This window comes from Carassius gibelio, chromosome A4 (genome assembly GCF_023724105.1).
Source record: "Carassius gibelio isolate Cgi1373 ecotype wild population from Czech Republic chromosome A4, carGib1.2-hapl.c, whole genome shotgun sequence".
Classification (NCBI taxonomy): domain Eukaryota; kingdom Metazoa; phylum Chordata; class Actinopteri; order Cypriniformes; family Cyprinidae; genus Carassius; species Carassius gibelio.
In genome coordinates this window covers 32,523,190-32,545,090 of record NC_068374.1, presented here as the reverse complement: position 1 = coordinate 32,545,090, position 21,901 = coordinate 32,523,190, and the positions used below count along the sequence as shown (strand labels likewise).

At 38.0% G+C, this 21,901-nt stretch overlaps 1 protein-coding gene across 1 annotated transcript; it reads left to right on the top strand.

The window, feature by feature from the left end:
- The first annotated feature begins 3,405 nt into the window (after positions 1-3,405).
- LOC127977572 (leucine-rich repeat neuronal protein 3-like) lies at positions 3,406-17,528 on the top strand. Its single transcript, XM_052582513.1, has 2 exons — positions 3,406-3,719; positions 13,948-17,528. The coding sequence occupies exon 2, from the start codon at positions 14,289-14,291 to the stop codon at positions 16,407-16,409; it is 2,121 nt and encodes a 706-aa protein (XP_052438473.1). The 5' UTR covers positions 3,406-3,719; positions 13,948-14,288; the 3' UTR covers positions 16,410-17,528.
- The last annotated feature ends 4,373 nt before the right edge of the window (positions 17,529-21,901 follow it).

Here is a 21,901-nt window from a genome sequence, read left to right as displayed (position 1 = left end):
AGAACAACCAGGGGAGACAACAGTTCTCCTCAGAGAGGCCCTTGAACGTCCCGCGGCTAAAACCGCAGTCACACTCTGCTTTTTTGTGTGGAACAAAAAAGATATCTATCCTTTTATCCAGTCAACTTTTGTAGCATTCAGAGCAAAGCTTGAAGAGATGGTGTTACACAGGTGCTGGTGAGAATACTAATAATATTGACTTTAACAGAGGAAAGCTGGATGTGTATGATGGCTGCCTCTCAGGATGTTTGCGCTTTTAACAAGGATTTTATGACCGACCGAAGATACATAATCTAAACTGCAGGGCTAGCAAGTGTGCTGACACAAGCTTCTAATCACTGGCTAATAAATCTCCCCTTTCTCACTCTTTTACTTACAAATTATGCAGCCTTTAATAGGTGAAATATATTTTGTAGTGCACCTGGCTCCTGTAAGAAAGAAAGAAAAAACGCATTCACTGATTTAGGTTGCCCAGTAAAAGTGAAAATTAGCTATTTTTTAAGTTGGCAAAGTAAGTTGAGCATCATGGGAGTCTGGAGGCTTAATGAGGAGAGTGATATGTTGTGTGTGGCTGGCTGGTGGCAGGATGTCTCTACATCAGTCTTAACTAAACAAAACCCCACCTGGCAAGGCTGTTAGCTGCACTGCAGGCACAGACAGCCCCATACCGCAAAAACTGCTACAGTTTGAGAGGCGTATTCCCAGGTAACTAATGCGTCTCTGCAGGCATGCCACTGTCACGTTACTTCACAGGGAATCACTGTCCAGCTTCTCTGCAACTCCACCAAACTGAAAAGCAATGTGCAGATGCAGTGGATTTTGAGAAATGTGACTGTTTATGTCTCTGATTCATGTCATAGCTATTAACTATCAACGGGACATTGTTATTAACAATTTTTATTTTATAAAATAGCCACAACAGCAACATAATATAATAAGGGTAAAAGTTCTATATGTAAATAATAATGATCAGTATAATACAGAAGCCCTGAGAGGTCATGCATCATTATTTTCTTGTGATCTCGCCTTGGTTTTCTCACAAGAAAAATAAGTGTCCCTCGCCATTTCTCTGTTCAGTCACGAGTCAGGAACAGATTTAGAAAAAATGTCTGCATTACATCACTTGCTCACTCACCAGTGGATCTTCTGCGGTGAATGGGTGCCATCAGAATCCAAACAGAACAGCTGATAAAAACATCACAACAATCCACACTGCAAACTGCAGTCCATCGATTAACGTCTTGTGAAGTGACAGATCAAACTGTTGTTTCTGGCTAAAATACGAGTCCTCTATCCATAATATTGCTTTCTCCAGTGAAAAAGTTACTTTGCCTGAATCAGGAGGGGGAAAAAAAGGGAGCACAGATCAAACAGTGCTTACAAGCAAATCAGTCCAAAAGAGTTCTAAACAATGTTGATGGATTTTGGTGAGAGAGTACAACAGGGGATGGACTTGGAGAAATTATCATGGATTATGGACCAGAAGTAAAGTCTTAAAGTTGCGTTTGGACGTCTTAATGATGGATTTGTTTCTTATAAACACACAGCTTTATGCTCCACAGGACTAGTTTATTGTGATGTTTTTATCAGCTTTGGAAATTTGGTTAATTGGACTCTCATTCTGACTGCACCCGTTTACAATAGAGGATCCATTGGTGAACAAGTGATGTAATGCTAAATTTATCCAAATATGTTCCCATGTACATCTTGGATGACCTAAGGATGAATACATTTTTTTTGGGTGAACTTTCTGCATCTGTCAAACATTCTACGTCTGATAATGAAACTGACCGCATGTTTAAAGTCACTACAGAGTCTGTAACAAAGCTGTAGTCCTCTCCGGACAATGATTTGGAAACATATCTCAGTGAAATGAGCTGTTTCAGCTTGGGTGAGAACTTGGTTATAGTAAAAAATGAATTAGCTCATCCATGATGCAGCGGAATAGCTGGCTTTGTCATCTCTAGACTTAGGACATCTGTAGAATGTGACTAGATGGAAGAGTTGTTTATAGTTCATTAGCCTGGCATGGGAAGTTAATGGCTGATGAATATATATACTGTTTTATACAGTTTAATAATATTTACAACAATGTAAGTAAAGCAAATCTACGTATATTGGTCATCATAATACGCTTATAGCTTTAAAATGACTTTTGTTAAAGACTCTTCAGAAAACTTTATAGGTTCTATGTCTTTGTCAGAGGCTGTAAGAACTTCTTCTCTAAGCTTCTTGTAAAAATATTTATAACTCTGGAACACTAGTCAATAAACTGAACTGCCCTCTAAGGCCTCGACTGTCAGAAAACAGATGTGGCGAAATGCCACACTGAAACAACTTCACAAATTCTAAATATTCTTCTAAATATTTCATAAATGGGGGCACGACTGATGCAAAACATGGCACATGTGGACATCAAACAAAACCCAGCATTTTTTCTTTGGCAGAGCAGTCTCCTGATGCCATGTGATAAAAAAAGGTCCAGTGTTGGACTATTGGGAGTTTTATTATGAGTTATATCCCTGTTTTCTCAAGGTGTGTGCAGTCCCGAGGGTGAGCTGTGAAGGACCTGTGCTTGGGCTGTAAAGCAAGACAGGTCCGTTTCAGGAAAGCACCTTCACAGTGAATTCATCCCTGAAAACAGGGTCACAACAAAAAGGACATATTCTGCCCCTGAAACTAGAAACTAAAGAATTGGATACATGGAAAGCTTATTTTCAGTTTCCTGATTATTATTATTTTTTTCATCCCAAAATACTGGTTATTGGACAGTTCCCTTTATATGCTATATTTTGTGTATACTTGTGGTTTCATGAATGATTTATTAGAATTTTCTTACAGTGCAATTTAAGTTGAAAAAAGCCTATCCTACATGGTTTCAGTTAGGTTTCCAGTGTAACAACATATGTCATATAGAATGACAACACGCAATGATTTTGTAAGTCAAGAGAGAGAAACTCTGGAAATTAACTTAAAAAAATAAACCAAGAAACCAAGACTTAAGTAAATGAACTTTTAACTTAAAAAAAAAAAATCCAACCCTGAGAAATATTAATTGGAGTGTCAACTAGCCATTGTTTGCCCTCATTTAATGCTGTAAACTTGAGTGTAAATTATTTTAGAAACTATACAAACACACTATATGATCTCTCATACTCAGTCACACTTATACACAATGTACAAAAGAAAAAAAAAACAACAACCCCAAAATACGACGTAATCAGAAATTAATACCAACATATATACACTTTCTTCTGCCTCTCCTCATTTCTCCAACTGTTCTTGTCTGACAGACGCGGTAATTTAGCCAATCAGCTTTGAGAGTTTCTCTCCGCCCCGCCGCTATTGGTTGATCTCTGGAGACTCGGGGGCTGTTCCGATATTAATGACCGCTGGGCAGACAGCGGCATGTCAATGTGACAACCGAACAAGCAGCTGCAGATGCGCCTCTGAACGCCTAGGAAAAAGGAGGTTGTCAGTGCAAGGGACTCTAAAAAGCTCCCAGACGGCTCTCACCTGGTGGATTTTGCCTCATTCGCACGGCGAAACCTAAACGTCAGGAGCACGAACCGCTGCTTTTTCTCCGTCTGCGTTAAAAGAAGAACACGCGCGCTTATTTTTATTTGCGTGGCGCGCGCTTCCCGCTCTCTGGAGCACTGCGCTATTGATGAACGGAATACATGTCGCTTTATCAACCGGGAATGACTTACGTTGAAACGGTAAGTTTGAACATTTTCCGATCCACCTCATGTCTTTGGTTCATAAATATTAATTTTAGTGGGTATTTACTGCATGAGCATCCACATTCAAGTTGAGAGAATATGCGTCAGAATGATTCTTCCACCGCAAAACGACCGTGAAGGAGCACAAATGGAGGGAAATGGATAACAAGCACGTAGGTAGTTGAATAAATAGGCATGTGAACCTGGAGCACAGAATTCCTGTTGCTGATGTCGTGGTATCTGCATTAGCAACAGCAACAGGAAATCTGTGCTCCAGCTTGGCATGCGTTTTTTTTTTTGGACACAAGGCACGTCCTGGATGGATAGCCACTGACAGTCTTGCATCTGGCTGTTTTCATTCTCCCTTAAATCACCCTGTTGCCGTCCGAGATGTTCTACAGCACCCGTATAACACATGCATTTCAAATGCAGACGCCTTGGGCATCCACTGTACAGTAAGTATCGTTAATGTATATCGCTTTGAATGGAGGCATTGTGATTCTCATCCATTCGTCTGATCTGCATTCATTGCTTCAACCTAATTTATAGGCGTTTACAGCACTACACCTCCAATGCAGATGATGACATTTATTTTTTACCCCAGTTGTTTATCACACAACCAGTGAGTTTGTCCTCCCACATCTATATAGACGGAGGCGGTGAAGAATCATTGCAAACTGTCATTGCACTTTCTGAAACATAAGCCAAAGGTTGTATAATGGATTGCAAATAGCATTTATGTGTTTTTTGGGGTAGTGCATCAAATAAAATATTACAAATAAAGTGAAGTAAAATTATGTTTAAAAAAATCCACATAAATATCCATATATGACCCTCTATTAGTAAACATATACCAATTAGATCACTGGGTTTTAGGCACAAATGTAATTGGCCCTGGGAGAAAAATATGAAAGGATTTGGCCTTCCTATAGAGGACCTTAGTGGGACCGCCATTCTGGGACAACCATTAACAGTTGTCCCAGACTAACAGCAGGCCACTGACTCCTTACAAATTGAACAAAAATATTGTCTTCCATTGCTTAATGGAAGACAATATGCTCCTACCAGTTTTTTGTCCTTTAGTTTCTTTCATGCCAAACTCTCCAAACTCAGACCTGAGCAGGCAATTCTTAATCACAGATGGAATCACATGGGCCACTTGATGGCTGCACTAATTAACAGACAATAAGTAAAACCCTTGGTATTAAGGATCTCTCAGAAATGGCTTCTGTGAGCACACTGGAGTGTTTAACTGATTTTAGTACCTCTTTGTATGACGAGGTGCTGGAAAATTGCTTTTCTCTGATTGTTGCATCATACCAAACAGTGTGAAGCACAAAGCAATGATGGATGTGTGGTTTAAAATCCCATTTTTGCAAGCCTGCATTGTCCCTGAAAGGTGAGGGTGAGCATGATTTGACCAAGTACAATATGTTCCTGGATTAACATCCTTGTTGATCCTGGAACATTATTCCAATTAACCAATCAGAACTGAGAGATAACTTTTCAGGAAATGACAGTTTTAGGCTTACAGTCAGGATTAGGTGCTTCTAAACCCTTGTTATTCAGCCGTAATTTCTCTCTGATTTTAGGAATAAAATATGGGTAAAGTTAGGTTTAGGGGTACGGATTGGGTTAAGTCTATATTTTTGGAAAATAATGTTGATCCAGGATCATCAAAAAATATTGATCCAGGACAGAGGTGAGTAGAGTACCCAAAAACTGAGTAAGAGTAAAAAAGTATCGGATAAAAAAACTACTCAAGTATATATATATATATATATATATATATATATATATATATATATTAGTGCTGTCAAAATTAGCGCGTTAACGCATTCGATTAATTTGAAATATTTAACGCGTTAAAAAAAAATAACGCAATTAACGCGGTTGCAGTTTTTTTTATTTCCAGTTGTGGCCTATGTGTGTTCAACGTGCAAAGAAATATGGATAAGACCAAGGAAGGACTTTTAGACGGAAAGTTTCAGTATAAAACTCCGGATTACTCTTCAGTCTGCCACAAGAAACATTACTCTTCATTTAGTCTGCCACAAGAAACAGCAACATTAAAATCATGAACTCAAATGTCATTGTTTAAAAAAAACAAAAAAAACAATGACTGTAACAGTGCGTAAATCAGACCTTTCTGTAACGCTAACGTTAATAACCTTAAACGAAAATAACAAAATAATTGTGTAGCGGAGTATTTTTTGTACACAGTGCCGCGAACTGTCAATCACTCCTGTACGCGTGCATCACTGTCCTCGCAGCTGCAGCAACTTGCGCTCTCTCTCTTCATCAAGCTTTAAAACAATAAGGGGACAAAAGGATCATATTGTCTTTGTGCATAGGCTATAGATTAATTAGATAAATGAATATCTAAATTTGTGCCTTGCCGTCTACGGTATTTTTTTAGAACTTAGAAAAAAGATGCTGCAGCCAATGAACAGCCAGCGGGGGCGGCAGGACGACTCAACCTCCGCAGACAGTTTTTAATGTTTATCAGACAATAAATACTCAAGATTTTGCTTTAGTATAACTCACAACGAGTTTCACACACCTTCTCCGGCCACGTTGAGTTGTTGACACTTAACAGTGGGACAAGCGACACATGCGCTATTCACTTGTATAACTTAAGGGTGAATGGGTAATGTAGTTTCTGCTCTGGGTGGGATGAATTAGGAAGCTTGCATTGTGAAGGGCGCTCTGAAAATCGGCAGTGCAGGTAAAAGATTAAAACCTCTATTAAAACAGATGTCCAAATGAGCGTACCGGTACGCTACAAGCACGTTCTGGGCGCACGGAGAGGTGGCGGTTCGCTCAAGAGCTATATTTGGAAGTGGCGGTACTGAGTACCGGTGCGTACTGGCCCACTTAAAGCACTGGCAATGACTATACTTTGGAATTTTTTTGCAGTCCACTTAGAATTCAACATGGAAATCATTTTTGTTTTTTATTGGCATTGATTGTTTTGAAATTCAAATGGTACTTACATGCCTGTGTTTTTATTTCTGTAATAAATATGGCTTTCAAGCCAACAGTTAATTTGGAGGATATTGATGGTTTATTGCAGGTATGTTGTTTACATGAGAAAATCTGTGTTACAAGTTAAACAAAAATTCCAATAAACAATCATATTTTGAATTTAAATAGTTTCTTTGTCTTGAGTTTACATTAATTATTTACATTTTACATTTACATATCCAAAAAGTTTCAGTCTTTTAATTGCGATTAATCGCGATTAATTTTAAAAAATAGTGCGATTAATTAGTTAATTTTTTTTAATCGATTGACAGCACTAATATATATATATATATATATATATATATATATATAGACATTTCCAAAAAATATTAAGCAGCAAAACTGTTCCCAGCACTGGTAATAAATCAATATATTAGTATGATTTCTAAACGATCATATTACTCTGAAAACTGAGTGACAGCTGATGAAAATTCTGATGTGCATCACTGAATTAAATTATATTTTAAAGTATATTAATTATGTCTTATGAATAAATAACCTCTGACACGCAGAAGAGTGAAAACTCCTCACATGACAGCTAAGTTACCGAACATCTGAACATAATGAACCAAATGCAAATTTACGGATCTTCTTCTGTCTGGTTTGCAAAATGTAAACAAATGTATATTTTTTCAAGCGTAAATAGTGTGGAAATATCGATATTAATTGTGTCTAGGCAAAGGCATTCCTCCTGGAACAGAGCTAATGCAGTTTTGGAGGGTATTAATTTCATACTCTTTGACATCTTATTTAATGTAAAAAATTATACATTGTATTTAATGTAAAATTTACACATACAACAAACTTTGTACTTTGTAAACTAAATTTGTATTTGTATTGTAATCGAAAGTAGCCTATCTATACCTGTTGAACCGTAGACAGCACACGCGGTGTTAATAAAGATCCTCATCACTAACAAACAATGGCCTTTGTAGATTTGCTTTCAATTGAGTGTAGATCCAAAGCCACGTCTTCAACGCGCTTGATGCTCTTAAACTTTCTGTTACAACTCAAATTGAAAACCGCCTCAGACGACTCAGCACGTGAGGAACTGAACAAATTGTTCAAACTGATTCGCAGACCAATTCACTGGTTTGATCAAGACTTTGAACAGAAATGACTCAAAAGAATGAATCATTTGCGAATGGGCATCTCTCATTGCCCAGAGAAAAGTAGATAAATTTAAGCATTTAACTTGTATTGCATTAAGATAAAGTAACGAGAATAGTGTCACCCACAATAATGAAGTTAAAGTAAAGCTTGTTCCTAAAACAATGACTTAAGTGAGAGTAAAAGTAGCCATCTTTGAATATACTCCGAAAGTATTAGTTACCCAAAAAATATTTTTTGGTTAGTAAATGTAATGAAGTAAATGTAACTCGCCTCTGATCCAGGAACATGTCTTACTTGGAAAAATCCTGGCGACCATGAAGCGTAGCAAGTGAAGTGTATCATTACCTTAAAGGAGTAGTTCACTCATTTACTTTAAGTTTCTTTCTTCTATTGGACACAAACTACGATATTTGAAATATACAAATAGAGAAAAAAGATCTAAGGCAGGGTAAACTAGCTTTGATGACTTCTCCCCAATCTCCATCTATTGAAAAGGTCGCCACACTCCACGTTCTCTCATTGTTGCAAAAACTAGTTCTGTTTCAAAATATAGACTTTAATAAGAGAATATGATAGCAGCATATGCTATCTGTGTTTTCATGAGAAAACAGAGCAGAACCATCTGAGAAGCACTGCTGTGCTCTCCATCTGTTCTTAGATTAGACTGATACCTGTAGTAGAGGTATCCGGTACGGTATAGAGCACATACTGGGAGAACTGGGATCTCGTTTTGTCTAAACCGTCAAACTAAAATGTTTGGAACACAATAAACCATGCACCGTTACACCGATAGATCGACTGACACTTGCTGTTGGGAACACACTTTCAATCAATCAGGCCCAATTAGAGTGAAATGCTGTATTTGTACCCTGGGGAGATTTCATTGGTTTTCATAATTAGGTTCTTCATATACAGTGTAGTTTAGTGATGCAATTATTCTGCCCGTTGTGCATGGTATCTTTTCCTCAGGCTGGGTTATGTGTTTTAGAGCAAATAGCAATGTTACATGTCTCTGGCTTTGCAATTGTGGTTGTATCAGTATGAGTCAGAATTTTCTTGCAGCATATTTAGAACCTTAAGGGAAAATCCTGGACTCTCGTAAAACTAAAAGAGACTGTAAAATTTGAGTAATTATATTATAATAAAATTTATATCTGATGTAAAAATTATTACACTGGGATATAAACATTTAGCATTTTAATTCATGTCAATGTGTTTTTAAATCCAAACTACATTTGCACCCAAAGAATCAGTTCAACACAGGCTCAATATGAGCAATGATGCCTTCCAATGAAGAGTTGCTTAGAAATTAGTCAATAGTAGGATTGAGAGATAAAGAGACACTTTATTGATCCTTGATGGGTAATGTATTAATGACTTGTAAATAGTTGGCCAACTAGTTTACACATTTTTGCAAGAATATGCATTTAAACTGTTTAACCTTCGGATAGCATGATTTTTGCTTACATTTAGTTGCTTACTTGGCAGTACTGTACTGATATTCCTCTTTTCACTTTCTTCACCACAATTTTTTAAGAAATATATTAAAATCAATCGATAAAATAAATGTAATTGATGTTTACCATTCAAAATCTGACATCATTGTAATATTTGCAAACCAAATTGTGATTTGCCCTCCACCTTGCAATTATTTGGATAGTGATTTCGGATTGGAATTTTTTTTTAAAGATCTACAGAGTTTAAATGTACTCTTACAGTGCAAAGAGAGTGTTGCCCTGAGTGCAAGGTCTCATGCGAAGCCGAGAGGAAATAAATAATACATAAAATAAGATGCACGTTGAGTGTCATGACAACGACAACTAAAGTGGAACCATATTTTGAACCAAATACCTTAAGATCTGTGCTTTTCTTCAACATCACCACTGTTCTTTCTCTGCCTTGCAAGCACTGAAATATCCTTCAGGAATTGACGTTCCAGTTAATTTATGTCAGCACAAATTAGACCCTTCCTAAAAGAGCAAATCAGCATCAAACAATCAGTTACAAAATACCAAAACTGTCTATGTACACTTGAATTCACTGAAGGAAACAAACAATGGCAGTGGATAAGCTGAAACATGTGGGGTCCATCGGTTTAATTTTGAACATTGATTCTGCATTAAACGTCAACTCAGTGCTGATTTTGCGAACACAGGAGCAGGTGCAAAGGGAAACGATCCTTGATCATTGCACTGGAAACTTGATTATGCACACACATTGTATAGCAAAGCCTGTTTAATGGACCCTTCTCTTACCTTGAAAATAGTGTAATGGCAAATCAATGAAGTACAGGGTAGGAGGAGGAGCTGCAAAACAGACTATGCCACCCACTGAGAGATCTGTGCAAACTGGTTGGCACCTAGCTCTTAGCATCTTCTCCAGGCTTGATAGAACAGCTTACATAGAGCATGTGAAGAGACTAGGGGAGAAATAAGAGCTTAAGTGAAACACAAAGAGGAGAGAAAGCATGGGTGTAAGAGCAGGGGTGTCTTTCTGTAGACATTTGTGTGAATGAGTGAGAACAATTATTGAGACCATTTTAGCAATATTCCCTCTGAAACATCTCTATAACACAAAGGGCTGTTTCTACAGCGAGCAATTCCACCTCTGCCTATTTTCTGTACAAGTGATCTGTATGACAGAAGTTTAACTGGTAACGAAAGACTACAGCTATACCTGGTATCATATATATTTCCGACACCCATGTAAGCTTGCTGGTTTGTTATATGTTACATTTATGTTCTTGGCAAATATGTCCTATAAAAAGTTTTGTGCTTGTAACAATTAACTTACAATTACCTGGAGATGGAGTAATGTAGTGGCTAGGTTTGTAGATTATTATCCCCAGTGCAGTTTACACTGAGTTGCTATAGCTATTTCCAAATTGTCGCTAACTTGGGGTTCAAGAGGACCTCAAACTCAGTAATCAGTCCCTAGTCCAAGATTTACAGCCTATCTCAAACAACTCAGCCCAAAGCAAACACAGGCGCCGCGCTTCCACTGTTCAGCTGGAGTAACTTCCCAGGGTCAGTAGGCCTTCTGCCCAGTGGACACATTTATTCAAACATGCTCCTATATTTTACAGGTCCAATCAAGATGATGCTAGTTCTGTGATATCAGGTCTGGCAAATAATGGAGGGGAACAATCCTCTGACTCCTCTTCTCTCCAATTTCGTTGACTGACTCTGCAGTACATCAGGATGGTGATTAGAAGCATCCATCTTGAAATTCCATTTTCTCTGGTATTAGTTGCATTTCTCTCTGTCTCTGAAAGCATGGCACACTATGGAAGGTATAGCCACTTAAGCTCTATGAGCCACAGTGTTGTTCCAAGTCCTTATGTTTGTACGTTCTCACCTACACTTAACTGGGTTAAGGCTAATTTACTTCATTTGTCTTTGACTGGAGTTTTTAATGGGTGCGCCATACCTTTATTGCTGTTACAGAGTCAGTGGAGGTTAATACAGGTTTAGTTGTATTAGTGTGTCTCCTCTCCTGAGAGTGTTTTTTTTTTTTTTGTAGATACTCTAACAGAAACAGCTTCCAGAACATGATAATCTGCCAGCCATTACCACAAAAAAAAGACATTATTTACACTAGCAGAAACTAGGGCTCTAACAGGGTTATTTCTGGAGGACATTGCATCAATATGATAGTCTTAAAATGACTAAAAACTTCTTTGATTTCTTCTTACTTCACAATATATATGCAATAACGATGACTCTGCCACACAGCTTTAGGCCCCGTCCACACGGAGACGCGTTTCTGTGAATACGCACAAATTTTTTATCGGATAGGCGTTTCATCCACACGGATCCGGCGTTTTCGCAAGGTGAAACCGCTATTTTTTTAAACCAGGTCCCAAAGTGGATAAATTTGAAAACGCCGTCTTTGCGTTTTCGTCTGGACGGCTAATCCGTATATTTTCTGAAACGATGACGTCATCAGCCGACGTCTCCCCCCTAGTCAGACACCTCTATGTCACGTAACAGCAACAAAAACATGAACAAACACCGAACGATTGTCTTTTTATTAACTAACATTAACACTGATTAATAAATGTATTGTTCCATGTTCGCTTGTGTACCACGCACAAGGTTTATGAGCATAGTCCAAGTCTTCTTCTCTGTTTTTAGTGTATCTCTGTGGCATAATTACAGCGCCACATACTGGTCTGGCATGTATACTACATCATTATGTGGTTTCGTGTGGACGCGGATATTTCTTGAGACGAGGAAAAAAAAGATCGGATTGGGGTAAGCTCCGTCTCCGTGTGGACGGGCCTTAGTTCCTTTTTAATCTGTAGCTAAATGATTACACTCTGAAATAGTTGCAGATGATGCTGTTGACTATGGAAACCTTGATTTACCACACTCATATTAGTCCCAAATTATTCATGCCCCATTGAATTACGCCTTTATTGTGCATTGTTAAATGTTCCTGTTCACTATGTGGAATCACTGAACATGGAAACTCTGGCACTGCATCAAACATATAACCTTGTCTAAAAGGGCAAGATGATAAAAGATGGTGATCCTGCACAACCAAAAATGGAAAGAAGGGTACAAAAAACTGCATGAGGAATGCCAAAAACAGTTTTCTTAAATGCATTCTAAATTCTTAACATTTATAAAATACTAAGTACTAAATTCACTATTAGTATCTTGGTAGTCTAATATCTGGAAAAACACTGACATTATGTTGTCAACATACAAGTGTGCCTACACACACTGAATTAGTAGTGAACCTGCACTACTAGAGAGAACATGCAGGTGCTGTAGAAGCAGTGCTCCATTTAACACATACATTGTCATGCATCCATTTTCCAACCACTGTAAAAGTAGCCTCACACCTATGAGGTGTAATAAACCTTAAAAAAAAAAAAAAAAAAATATATATATATATATATACATTTATTTTATTTATTTATATTACATTTATTTATTTATTTATATCTAAAAAGTGTTTGTTATTAACAATTTGACATTCGTTGATGATTCGTTGAGATGCAGTTACCCCCCGGCCAGACAGAATTCCCCTGAACTGCAGAAGACCCAATATTATCATGTATTTCAAATAGATTCTGTTGCGCAAATATTATTCCTCGTAAAGATCCCTGTATTAAGGCTTTTTCTGAGTGTTCTTAGATTAATGAAGAATCTTGTTGCCTTGGAAAATCACAGATTTCGCCTCCTCAATTACTCAACGAAAAAACACACTCTCACCTCCACAGAGCCTTGAGGGATGAACTCTGGGTTTCTCCATCTGTGAAGCTTACTGAAGACTTTCTGTGGTATTCTCACTTCCTCACTAACTTCCTTAGGCTTTGAAGTTGAAAGGAGGGATGATAGTGTGATGAAACGGTTTCTTTCCTTCTGTCTGTCTTGCTCGCTTGCATTCTGGCTATGGCACTTTCCATAATAACCCTGGTGATGTGGAGGTGCTCTCACAGAATTACATTTTTCAGAATTCTGCATAGCACAACAAAGTTATTTGCTTTTAACAGTGGAAAAATAACTAGGGCTGTCAGATCAGTTAATCATGATTAATCACATCCAAAATAAAAGTTGATGTTTACATATTATATGTATGTGTACTGTATACATTTATATGTATAAATATGCAATATATATATTTATTTCATACATAAATATATACTTAAAAATGATATATGTTGCTTATAGGTATTTTTTTCACTAAAGTGGAGTGGAGTGAGAATGTTTTGTGTACATGCCACTAACAGTTCACTACAGTAAGTTGCATCTGGGGAATCTACCCTTTTGAAAAATAAGCAACAATAAAAATGCCTATAAGTCAAACACACTAATCTTCTAAATTGACACATTTTAGGGAACTTCACCTTCAGAATCACAAAATAATATCTAAGGTGAAGGACACCCATATCCATATGTCAAAGGCAAAAGCATACAAGAGACTGCCAAATAAAATGTCAGCAGACATCAGAGTGCTCTAATGTGCCTTTTTAAAATTTCAACATGCTTCTGTCTTGCCTTAGCAATGCCCTTGCATTTTTCCAGTAATTATATGCTAACATTTTTTATCTCTTTCTTTTTATTTTCTTCAGGTAGAAGTGGATTAAGCTGATGATGGCATCATCTGTAGTAATAAATGAAATGTACGACCTTGCTTCTGCCTAGCTGAAACCACCACTACCTGAGGTTTAATGGTGACGTTTTTACCTTTATCTGCCCAAACAGTAAAATTTCATACAACACCTTCAATCTGAATTACGGGAGACTTGGCGACGGGATATTGCATCTGTTGACAGCACATCAGTCAGGGCCTAGTGAAGGCCCTCTGTTGGATTCAAGTGATCACCACAAATGATTGATTATTTTTGAAGTGAAGTGCTTTTGCCACAAAATATTTAAGGACCAACTACTTACTGGAGGGAACTGTGCCAATATGAAGGACATATCATTTGTGGATTATTTGCTAGTGGGCCTTGCAGTGACTACCTTGGTCCTTGCTGCAGAAGAGAGAGTAAATTGTCCCAAACTTTGCGTTTGTGAGATTAGACCCTGGTTTTCCCCTAGCTCTGTATATATGGAGGCTCCCACTGTTGACTGTAATGACCTCGGACTTTTTGACCTGCCCATGAGATTGCCATCTGATACACAAGTCATTTTACTGCAGACCAACAACATTGCTAAGATTGAGTACCCTTTGGATTACCTTCCAAACATCACTGAGATTGATCTCTCACAAAACAACCTGTCATCAATAAGTGATGTCAATATTGGCCATCTCCCTCAACTCTTATCCCTACACATGGAGGAAAACTGGATATGTGCCCTATTAGACAACAGCCTTTCTCAACTGACCAACCTTCAGGAGCTCTACCTAAATCATAACCTCATCTCCTTGATTTCTCCCGAGGCTTTTCGTGGCCTTCAGAGCTTGCTGAGACTACACCTCAACTCCAACCGGCTTCAGAGTATAAAAAGCGAATGGTTTGAGCCCTTACCAAATTTGGAAATTCTAATGATTGGGGAAAATCCTGTCCTCTCTATTCAGGATATGAACTTCAAGCCTCTGAGAAACCTTCGCAGCCTGGTTCTTACTAGAATGAACTTGTCACAGATATCAGATGATTCATTTCTGGGCCTTGACAATCTGGAGAGTATCTCATTCTATGATAATACATTCCCTAAGGTACCCCATGGTGCTCTCAAGCATCTTAAGAGCCTCAAGTTTTTGGATCTTAATAAGAACCCCATTGGCCGAATTCAAAGGGGCGACTTTGTGGACATGCTCCATCTTAAGGAGCTGGGCATTAACAGTATGCCTGAGTTGGTGTCCATTGATAGTTTTGCCCTCAACAATCTCCCAGAACTCACAAAAATCGAAGCCACCAACAACCCAAAACTTTCCTATGTGCATCCAAATGCTTTCTATAGGTTGCCAAGGCTGGAAACCCTAATGTTAAATGGTAATGCTTTAAGTGCCCTCCACAGGATAACAGTGGAGTCCCTTCCAAATCTCCGGGAGGTTAGCATGCACTCTAACCCCATCCGCTGTGACTGTGTTGTGCGATGGATGAACATGAACAAGACAAACATTCGCTTCATGGAGCCTGATTCCCTGTTTTGTGTGGAACCTCCAGAGTATGAAGGTCAGCATGTGCGGCAGGTTCACTTCAGAGAGATGATGGAGATCTGTCTGCCTCTCATCTCTGCAGAAAGCTTCCCCACACAAATCAGTGTGGAAAGTGGGAGATCTGTGTCTCTTCACTGCCGTGCCTTTGCTGAACCTGAGCCAGACATTTACTGGGTGACTCCGTCAGGGAGAAGGGTCAATCCAAATGCTGTTTCTGAGAGATTCTACATGCACCCTGAAGGCACCCTTGATATTTATGATATCACTAAGAGTGAAGCTGGATTGTACACATGTGTGGCACACAATCTTGTTGGGGCAGACCTGAAATCTGTATCATTGGAGGTAAATGGCTACTTCCCACAACCAGTCAATGACTCACTGAATGTCAACATTGAATCTGTACAGGCCAACTCTGTGTTAATATCCTGGAATGCCTCTCACGGTAGCCTGGCACCAAACATTAAGTGGTATACAATGCCCACTGCAAACCATCCAACTGTGGTATTCACAGCTAGGGTACCATCTGATGTGACTGTATATAATCTCACACATCTCAACCCTGCTACACAGTACAAAGTGTGTGTGGACATTCACAGCATCCATCATAAACATGACACCAAGTGTGCCAATGTCCAAACTAAAGGATTACAACAAGCCGTAAAGGACTTGGAGAGGTGGGACATGGCACTTATTGCTGCTTTTGGTGTGCTTTTCATTGCGATCTCAGTGGCTTGCTTTCTGATTTATGTCTTTATGAGGAACAACTGCATTTATGGAGAACTGAAGCGATGCCCTTCCAAAATGGCTCTGATGTCTGAGACCAGCCAGCAGTCTCCCTTTACAAGGCTCTGGATTTCTGGGAAAGGGATGCCAGCTGCTGTTGAGGTGAAAGCCACAGTCATAAATGTGTTGGACAATGCATTTTAAGCTGAACATGCAGAGGACCACAAAAACTACAAGCAAATTGACAAGGCAAGAGTGGAGAACTAACAGTTCCAACTTGCCATGTATCTTTTTGCCTTGAAACAGACATCAAATTCAAATAGAAGGGATGTCTACAAATCTATAACTAGCTCTATAGCCCCTCATCATGAGCTGTCAGATGTGGCAAGTGACAATGGATCAATGGTAACTGGCAAGATGTAGAGACTTGCTGCTAAAATATGCAGTATTTCTGTATTTCTAGTCCATTCACTGAAAACAGATGATATTAAGACATCAGGAAGGTGTTGTTATTCATACCTGACTGTTAAATGTGTAAAGAGTAGTGGAACAGTCCTTGTGGTCCCAAGCAATACCGTCTGTGCTGTACAACCATAGGCGTGTTAGAGACCTGGCTGTTTATTGAGATGGGAATCTTGTAGAATAGAAGACTACGGTGGTTATGATGTGACTTTTGATGAAATATGTTGTTTTTCTATTTAAAAGCAGATCTGTCTTTTCATGCTTAAAATTGTTATATATTCTATCCAGAAATGTAACAGGTATCTTCTGTGCAGTAGTCAGGCAGTAAACAATTGTGAATTACTTACAGTATGAAAGATACAACTTAAGTAATGAGACCACACATTTGCTGAATAAAACACAACTGTACATCTTAAGGAATCTATATACATAAATATATATTATATTTGATTATATTACTATCAGGACTGGATGTTGTTGAATGCAGACACTTTAAAAGCATCTCTCAGACATAAATTGCAGAAGGTTGATCATGACAGGGTAAGTGCCTACTCCTGAATCTTAGACCAGAAAAAAAAAAAAAAAAAAAACACTTTGAATGTTACTTTAAATGGTGTCCTGAGAGATCCCTGGAGAACAGAGCCATGATACCAGCCTCACATGCAAATTAGTGCAAATACTATATGAGTATTTTTTAGCATAAAAATGGTTTAAGAGCATTGCGTCCTTGCTTTGAGTGTGAAAAAGCCATTTTTATATTGACTGTGCTGTCTGTTATACCCTAACCACATTAGTCAACGAGACCAATGTGCTTAAGGTAATGTAAAAACTAAATAAATGTCAGCATTTTTTTTCTTCTCATGTTGGAATTGGGATGTTTACTGATCAAGGTTCTGGGGAAAAAACCTTACCATCATTAACAAACATGTCTTGAAGGAATAGTTCATCCAGAAATGGAACGTTCTCACGTTGTCATGTTGTTCCAATCCCATATGTCTTTTTTCTTCTTCTGCAGAACACAGGAGCTTAGCAGATTCTCCAAGGTGCTCTTTTCTGCACAACAAAGTCAATAGAAATAGACACTGTCACGTCACCATGGAACATGTGGCAGTGCAAATGTGCAATAAACTATACAAATAACAGAAAAATACCATACATTAAATGTTTGGAAAATTACAGCTCTGTTAAACTTCTTGTGTTTCACAAAAGTGAGTCAAATGTGGCTGAAACAACCTGGTTGACAAATGACAACATTTTTATTTTCTGGAGAACAATTCTTACAGTCACATACAAGAGGGCACTGCCTGGTTCAAGTCTAAGACAACCGAATACCTGCAAAGAATCACATTGTATTTGCTCCATTTAAGATCCAGCTCAGACTCACAACCCAAAAAATTACAAACATGATGAATGCTCGTCAGCCACTGACTGACACGGAGGATTTGTCAGACAGGCATGCTCGTGCATCAGCAAGGCTTTAAGCAGTGCAGACAGGCCTTTTAGAGGCCGACTATCAGTCAAACACAAGGAGAGCTAAATTATAACTCAAACTCCATGCCGCCACTGTTCAGGCAGGCTGAAGTCCAGAAGCCCTTGCCCTCCCTTTTCAGTCATATTGCAGGTTGGGGTGCTTCTCAAGCTACAGACAAGGTCACCATGTACCTGTACTGCATCAAATGAAAAATAACATACTAGCAGAAGTATGATGAACCATAAGCCTGCCACAAATAGAAATCATTGTTACAAAAGTCAAAACTCAATGCAAGATACAGTGACAGCCCTATTACAGTCATCTGTTTTAAACTGGTACATCCAGAATGAATGGAATCAGCGAGATGTCACACTTTAAGGAGCAAGCTAAATTAAATGTGAAAACATTTAACAGCACCTCACACAGATAAACGAACTTCAAGGCCATCTAACATAATATCAGAACTCATCTGTTAGCATTTTAAACCATTTCTAGATGAATAGCTTTTATTAAGAAAAGAGTAGGAGAGATTTCGTCAATGCAATTCATAGACCCCGCAAAAGCTTTAGGTGCCAAACAGTGATGTCTTCTCTACTTCACAAAACAGATTTTTGTTGAACCTGCTACCTACACTGTCTTGGCAACAGATTGATGTCTTCTACCTACAAGATTAATTCAATTCCACAATACCTGAAAACAGTCATTTTTGCATATGTAGTCTCACCAAGGATAAATTAAACGCCCCATAGTCCTGTTTGCTTATGAGTCAAACCCAGCTGGACATCTGAGTTATTTCCCTATTAAAAATTATGCATTTGTACTTGGGCCTTTCCTATTACAGGCCATCACTGCAATAAAAAGCAAAATGACAACAATCATTTAGATTTCTTTCACAAGCACCCGGGGATTTGGATAATTATAGCACTCGTAATCTCTGTGAGTTCACCATGATGTGATCTGGCCTGCAAAATGTGGCTGTGCCACAACCCCCATTAAAAATAAATATAAAACAGTGTGCGATGTAGTGCTACCTAGTTCCCTGTAATCACGCAGGGGCAAAATTAAAATGTCAACAAAATAATGCTACACTTTCACTACAAGAAGATTTTATATTTAGAGTTAAAATCTGAAATAAAAACTGTGATCATATTTACTTATTACATTTTGCACAAAATGCAGTTTTGGTGCAGTTTCTTTTGAAAAACCAGGCAGTATTAAATTCTGAGTGGTGATCACACTGAATGCATTTCCTGAAGACACAAGAAATCAAGACAAATATGTTTCCTGCCCATCAGAGATCCAAAGCCTCCGGATGCATTTGTCATGAGATTAACAAAAATGTTTTACTCACAGTTAAGCAATCATCAAAAACACAATAGTACTTTGGACACACCGTAAAATGCTAACAAACAAAGATCTCAGTATTTATGAATGCCAATTCATTTTGACAACCTTTCATGTTTCATGTTAATAACATTTATATTGCCAAAACCAACGAATATATACGCAGTCAGTCCTGGTATGGCTCATTAACAATCAGCTGTTTGTTAGACCCTGGAGTGAAAATGAGGACAACATCAGATTCCTTAGGGAGCCTTTTAGCCATTTGGCACTCAGATTCCTGCACGGATCATTGCTTTCCTGATCATTGATCGATTGCTTTGTCTTTTAGCCTGTGTCTTTGTGAAGAAGAATTTCACCAAGGCAGCTGAAAAGCCCAAATCAATGGATGGGCTAATGAGTTATTCACACTCGTGCCTGCACATAAAGAGCTGGACAATAAAAAAAGATTCCTCACATGTCTAGCTGGATAGAAATAGGGTCACAGCCAGTGTCAGAAATTAAACTCTTTATTAAGGAGAGATATTTGCATGGCAACTATCATATTTGATAATTGATTTTCATTGACGATTTTTAGTTTTATGAGGGCAAATTTTAAAAAGAAAACAGCGTGCCATCCATTTATGCCAAATCCGTGTACAGAATTAATTGAAATATCATTGTGGTGTCCAAAGCTTATAACCGGACAGGCCTACACATCAGTGACCTCATACTTTAAATATCAGGAGTGTTTGTCACTTTCATTATGGCAGTTTCATTATGCCTCTTTCATTATGCCAGTTTCTTCTATGTTCTTTTATAAGTATTTGTTGTTTATGCCCAATACGTGGAGTGAACACAAGTAAACAGAGACAGCCCAGTACTGTCCAGAATTACATAATAGTAATGGCACATTTAGGGAAATTTTAGATGAGGCCCTTGTGATTTTAAAATCGACACACAGCAAATATCCACAGCATTCCATTTTTCAAACTGATGATACACAGGGCAGCTTTTAAGGCATAGTTGCCAGGCAACACCAATGAAAATGGCCACCAGTGTAAAACAATTTTGCCAATACTGAACCTTTTACCATTAATGCCTAATGCTAAACTTGTTGTATGTGTCCCAGCATCATTTTCAAGTACTGAGCCCTGAATCAGAGTGTTTAAGAGGACAAACCGTGAAGGTCAATAAAACCTGGAAATAACTATTAAATTCAATACTGGAATTTTTGCTCATGGCCAATTTTTGAGCAAATCGTTTGTGTTGTAAATTCCATGTGACTAATCACTTTGGAGCTGCATGGAAATGGCATCCTGATGACATCACAAGAATACCTATATCTACCAGTCATGGCTAACAAAGCATTTCAAGAAAAACTGAATCTTTTAACTTGCTTTTGTTCAGTGGAATAAAGCTGAAAGGGTCAAACGAAAACAAACAACTTAAACAAATGAAAATTAGAAATGTTGATTAGGAAACTAACTAATAAATCGAAAGCTAAACAAAAATATAAAAACTAATGAAAAAGAACATAACATTATAAAAATTATTTAAAAAGAAGCTATTAATTTCTCTCACACTGTGTCATTCAAACAAATTGACAAGCTCAAACCTTTTTTTTTTTTTTTATCAATCTTTATTTTACAGTAGTCATTTCTGTTTTATAGGTTTAACACAGCAAAACCAAAACCTTTTTACTACCACCTGAGGATCACATATCCCTGTCTGGGAACCACTGAATAACACAATAACCTGGTTATCAGCGATATAAAGAACAAATCATGTGTTAAGAGTTTGTGATCCATAAAATTACTGAAGTGGTTATGAAACCCCTACAGTCCATGAAAACCACAATGTAGATGTTCAGGATAAAGTCACATCAAATGTAGAAATTCAAAGTAGTAGCCACATCTGATCTGAACAGAAATTTGAGTTAGATTTGTATGTGAAACCATTCTTCTTCTTATTATTATTTGTGCCATTTGTCTAAAATGGCAGTCACACAATACAGCTTTTTAGCTTTAATACATAAAGGTGTGACAACATTAGAGCTAACTTTCATTTCCATTTCTGAAACTTAAAATGTTTGTGCATTGACACCTTATGCATTCCATATAGTCCTGCTCCTTGTGGCACACCAGAATATTAAAAATGCCATATTCCCTCAGTTCATTACACGCTTCCTTGAGAACTAAAATAACAATTGCCTGCACTGCAGAAAAAATGTTGATGTTCATTATCCTTTCTGTTGATTTCACCCTTACTCTTCTTTCCTCTATCACTGATTTTCAAGCTGCTTCCATTCATCCCAGATAAAATGAATCTCCCAAATTATAGCAGATCACTGCAAAAAAATTAGTGCAATTTTATATGGATTGTAATTGCATTCAGCATTAATTATCTATTTAGATTATTTAGCAATTCTGATGAGGCATGC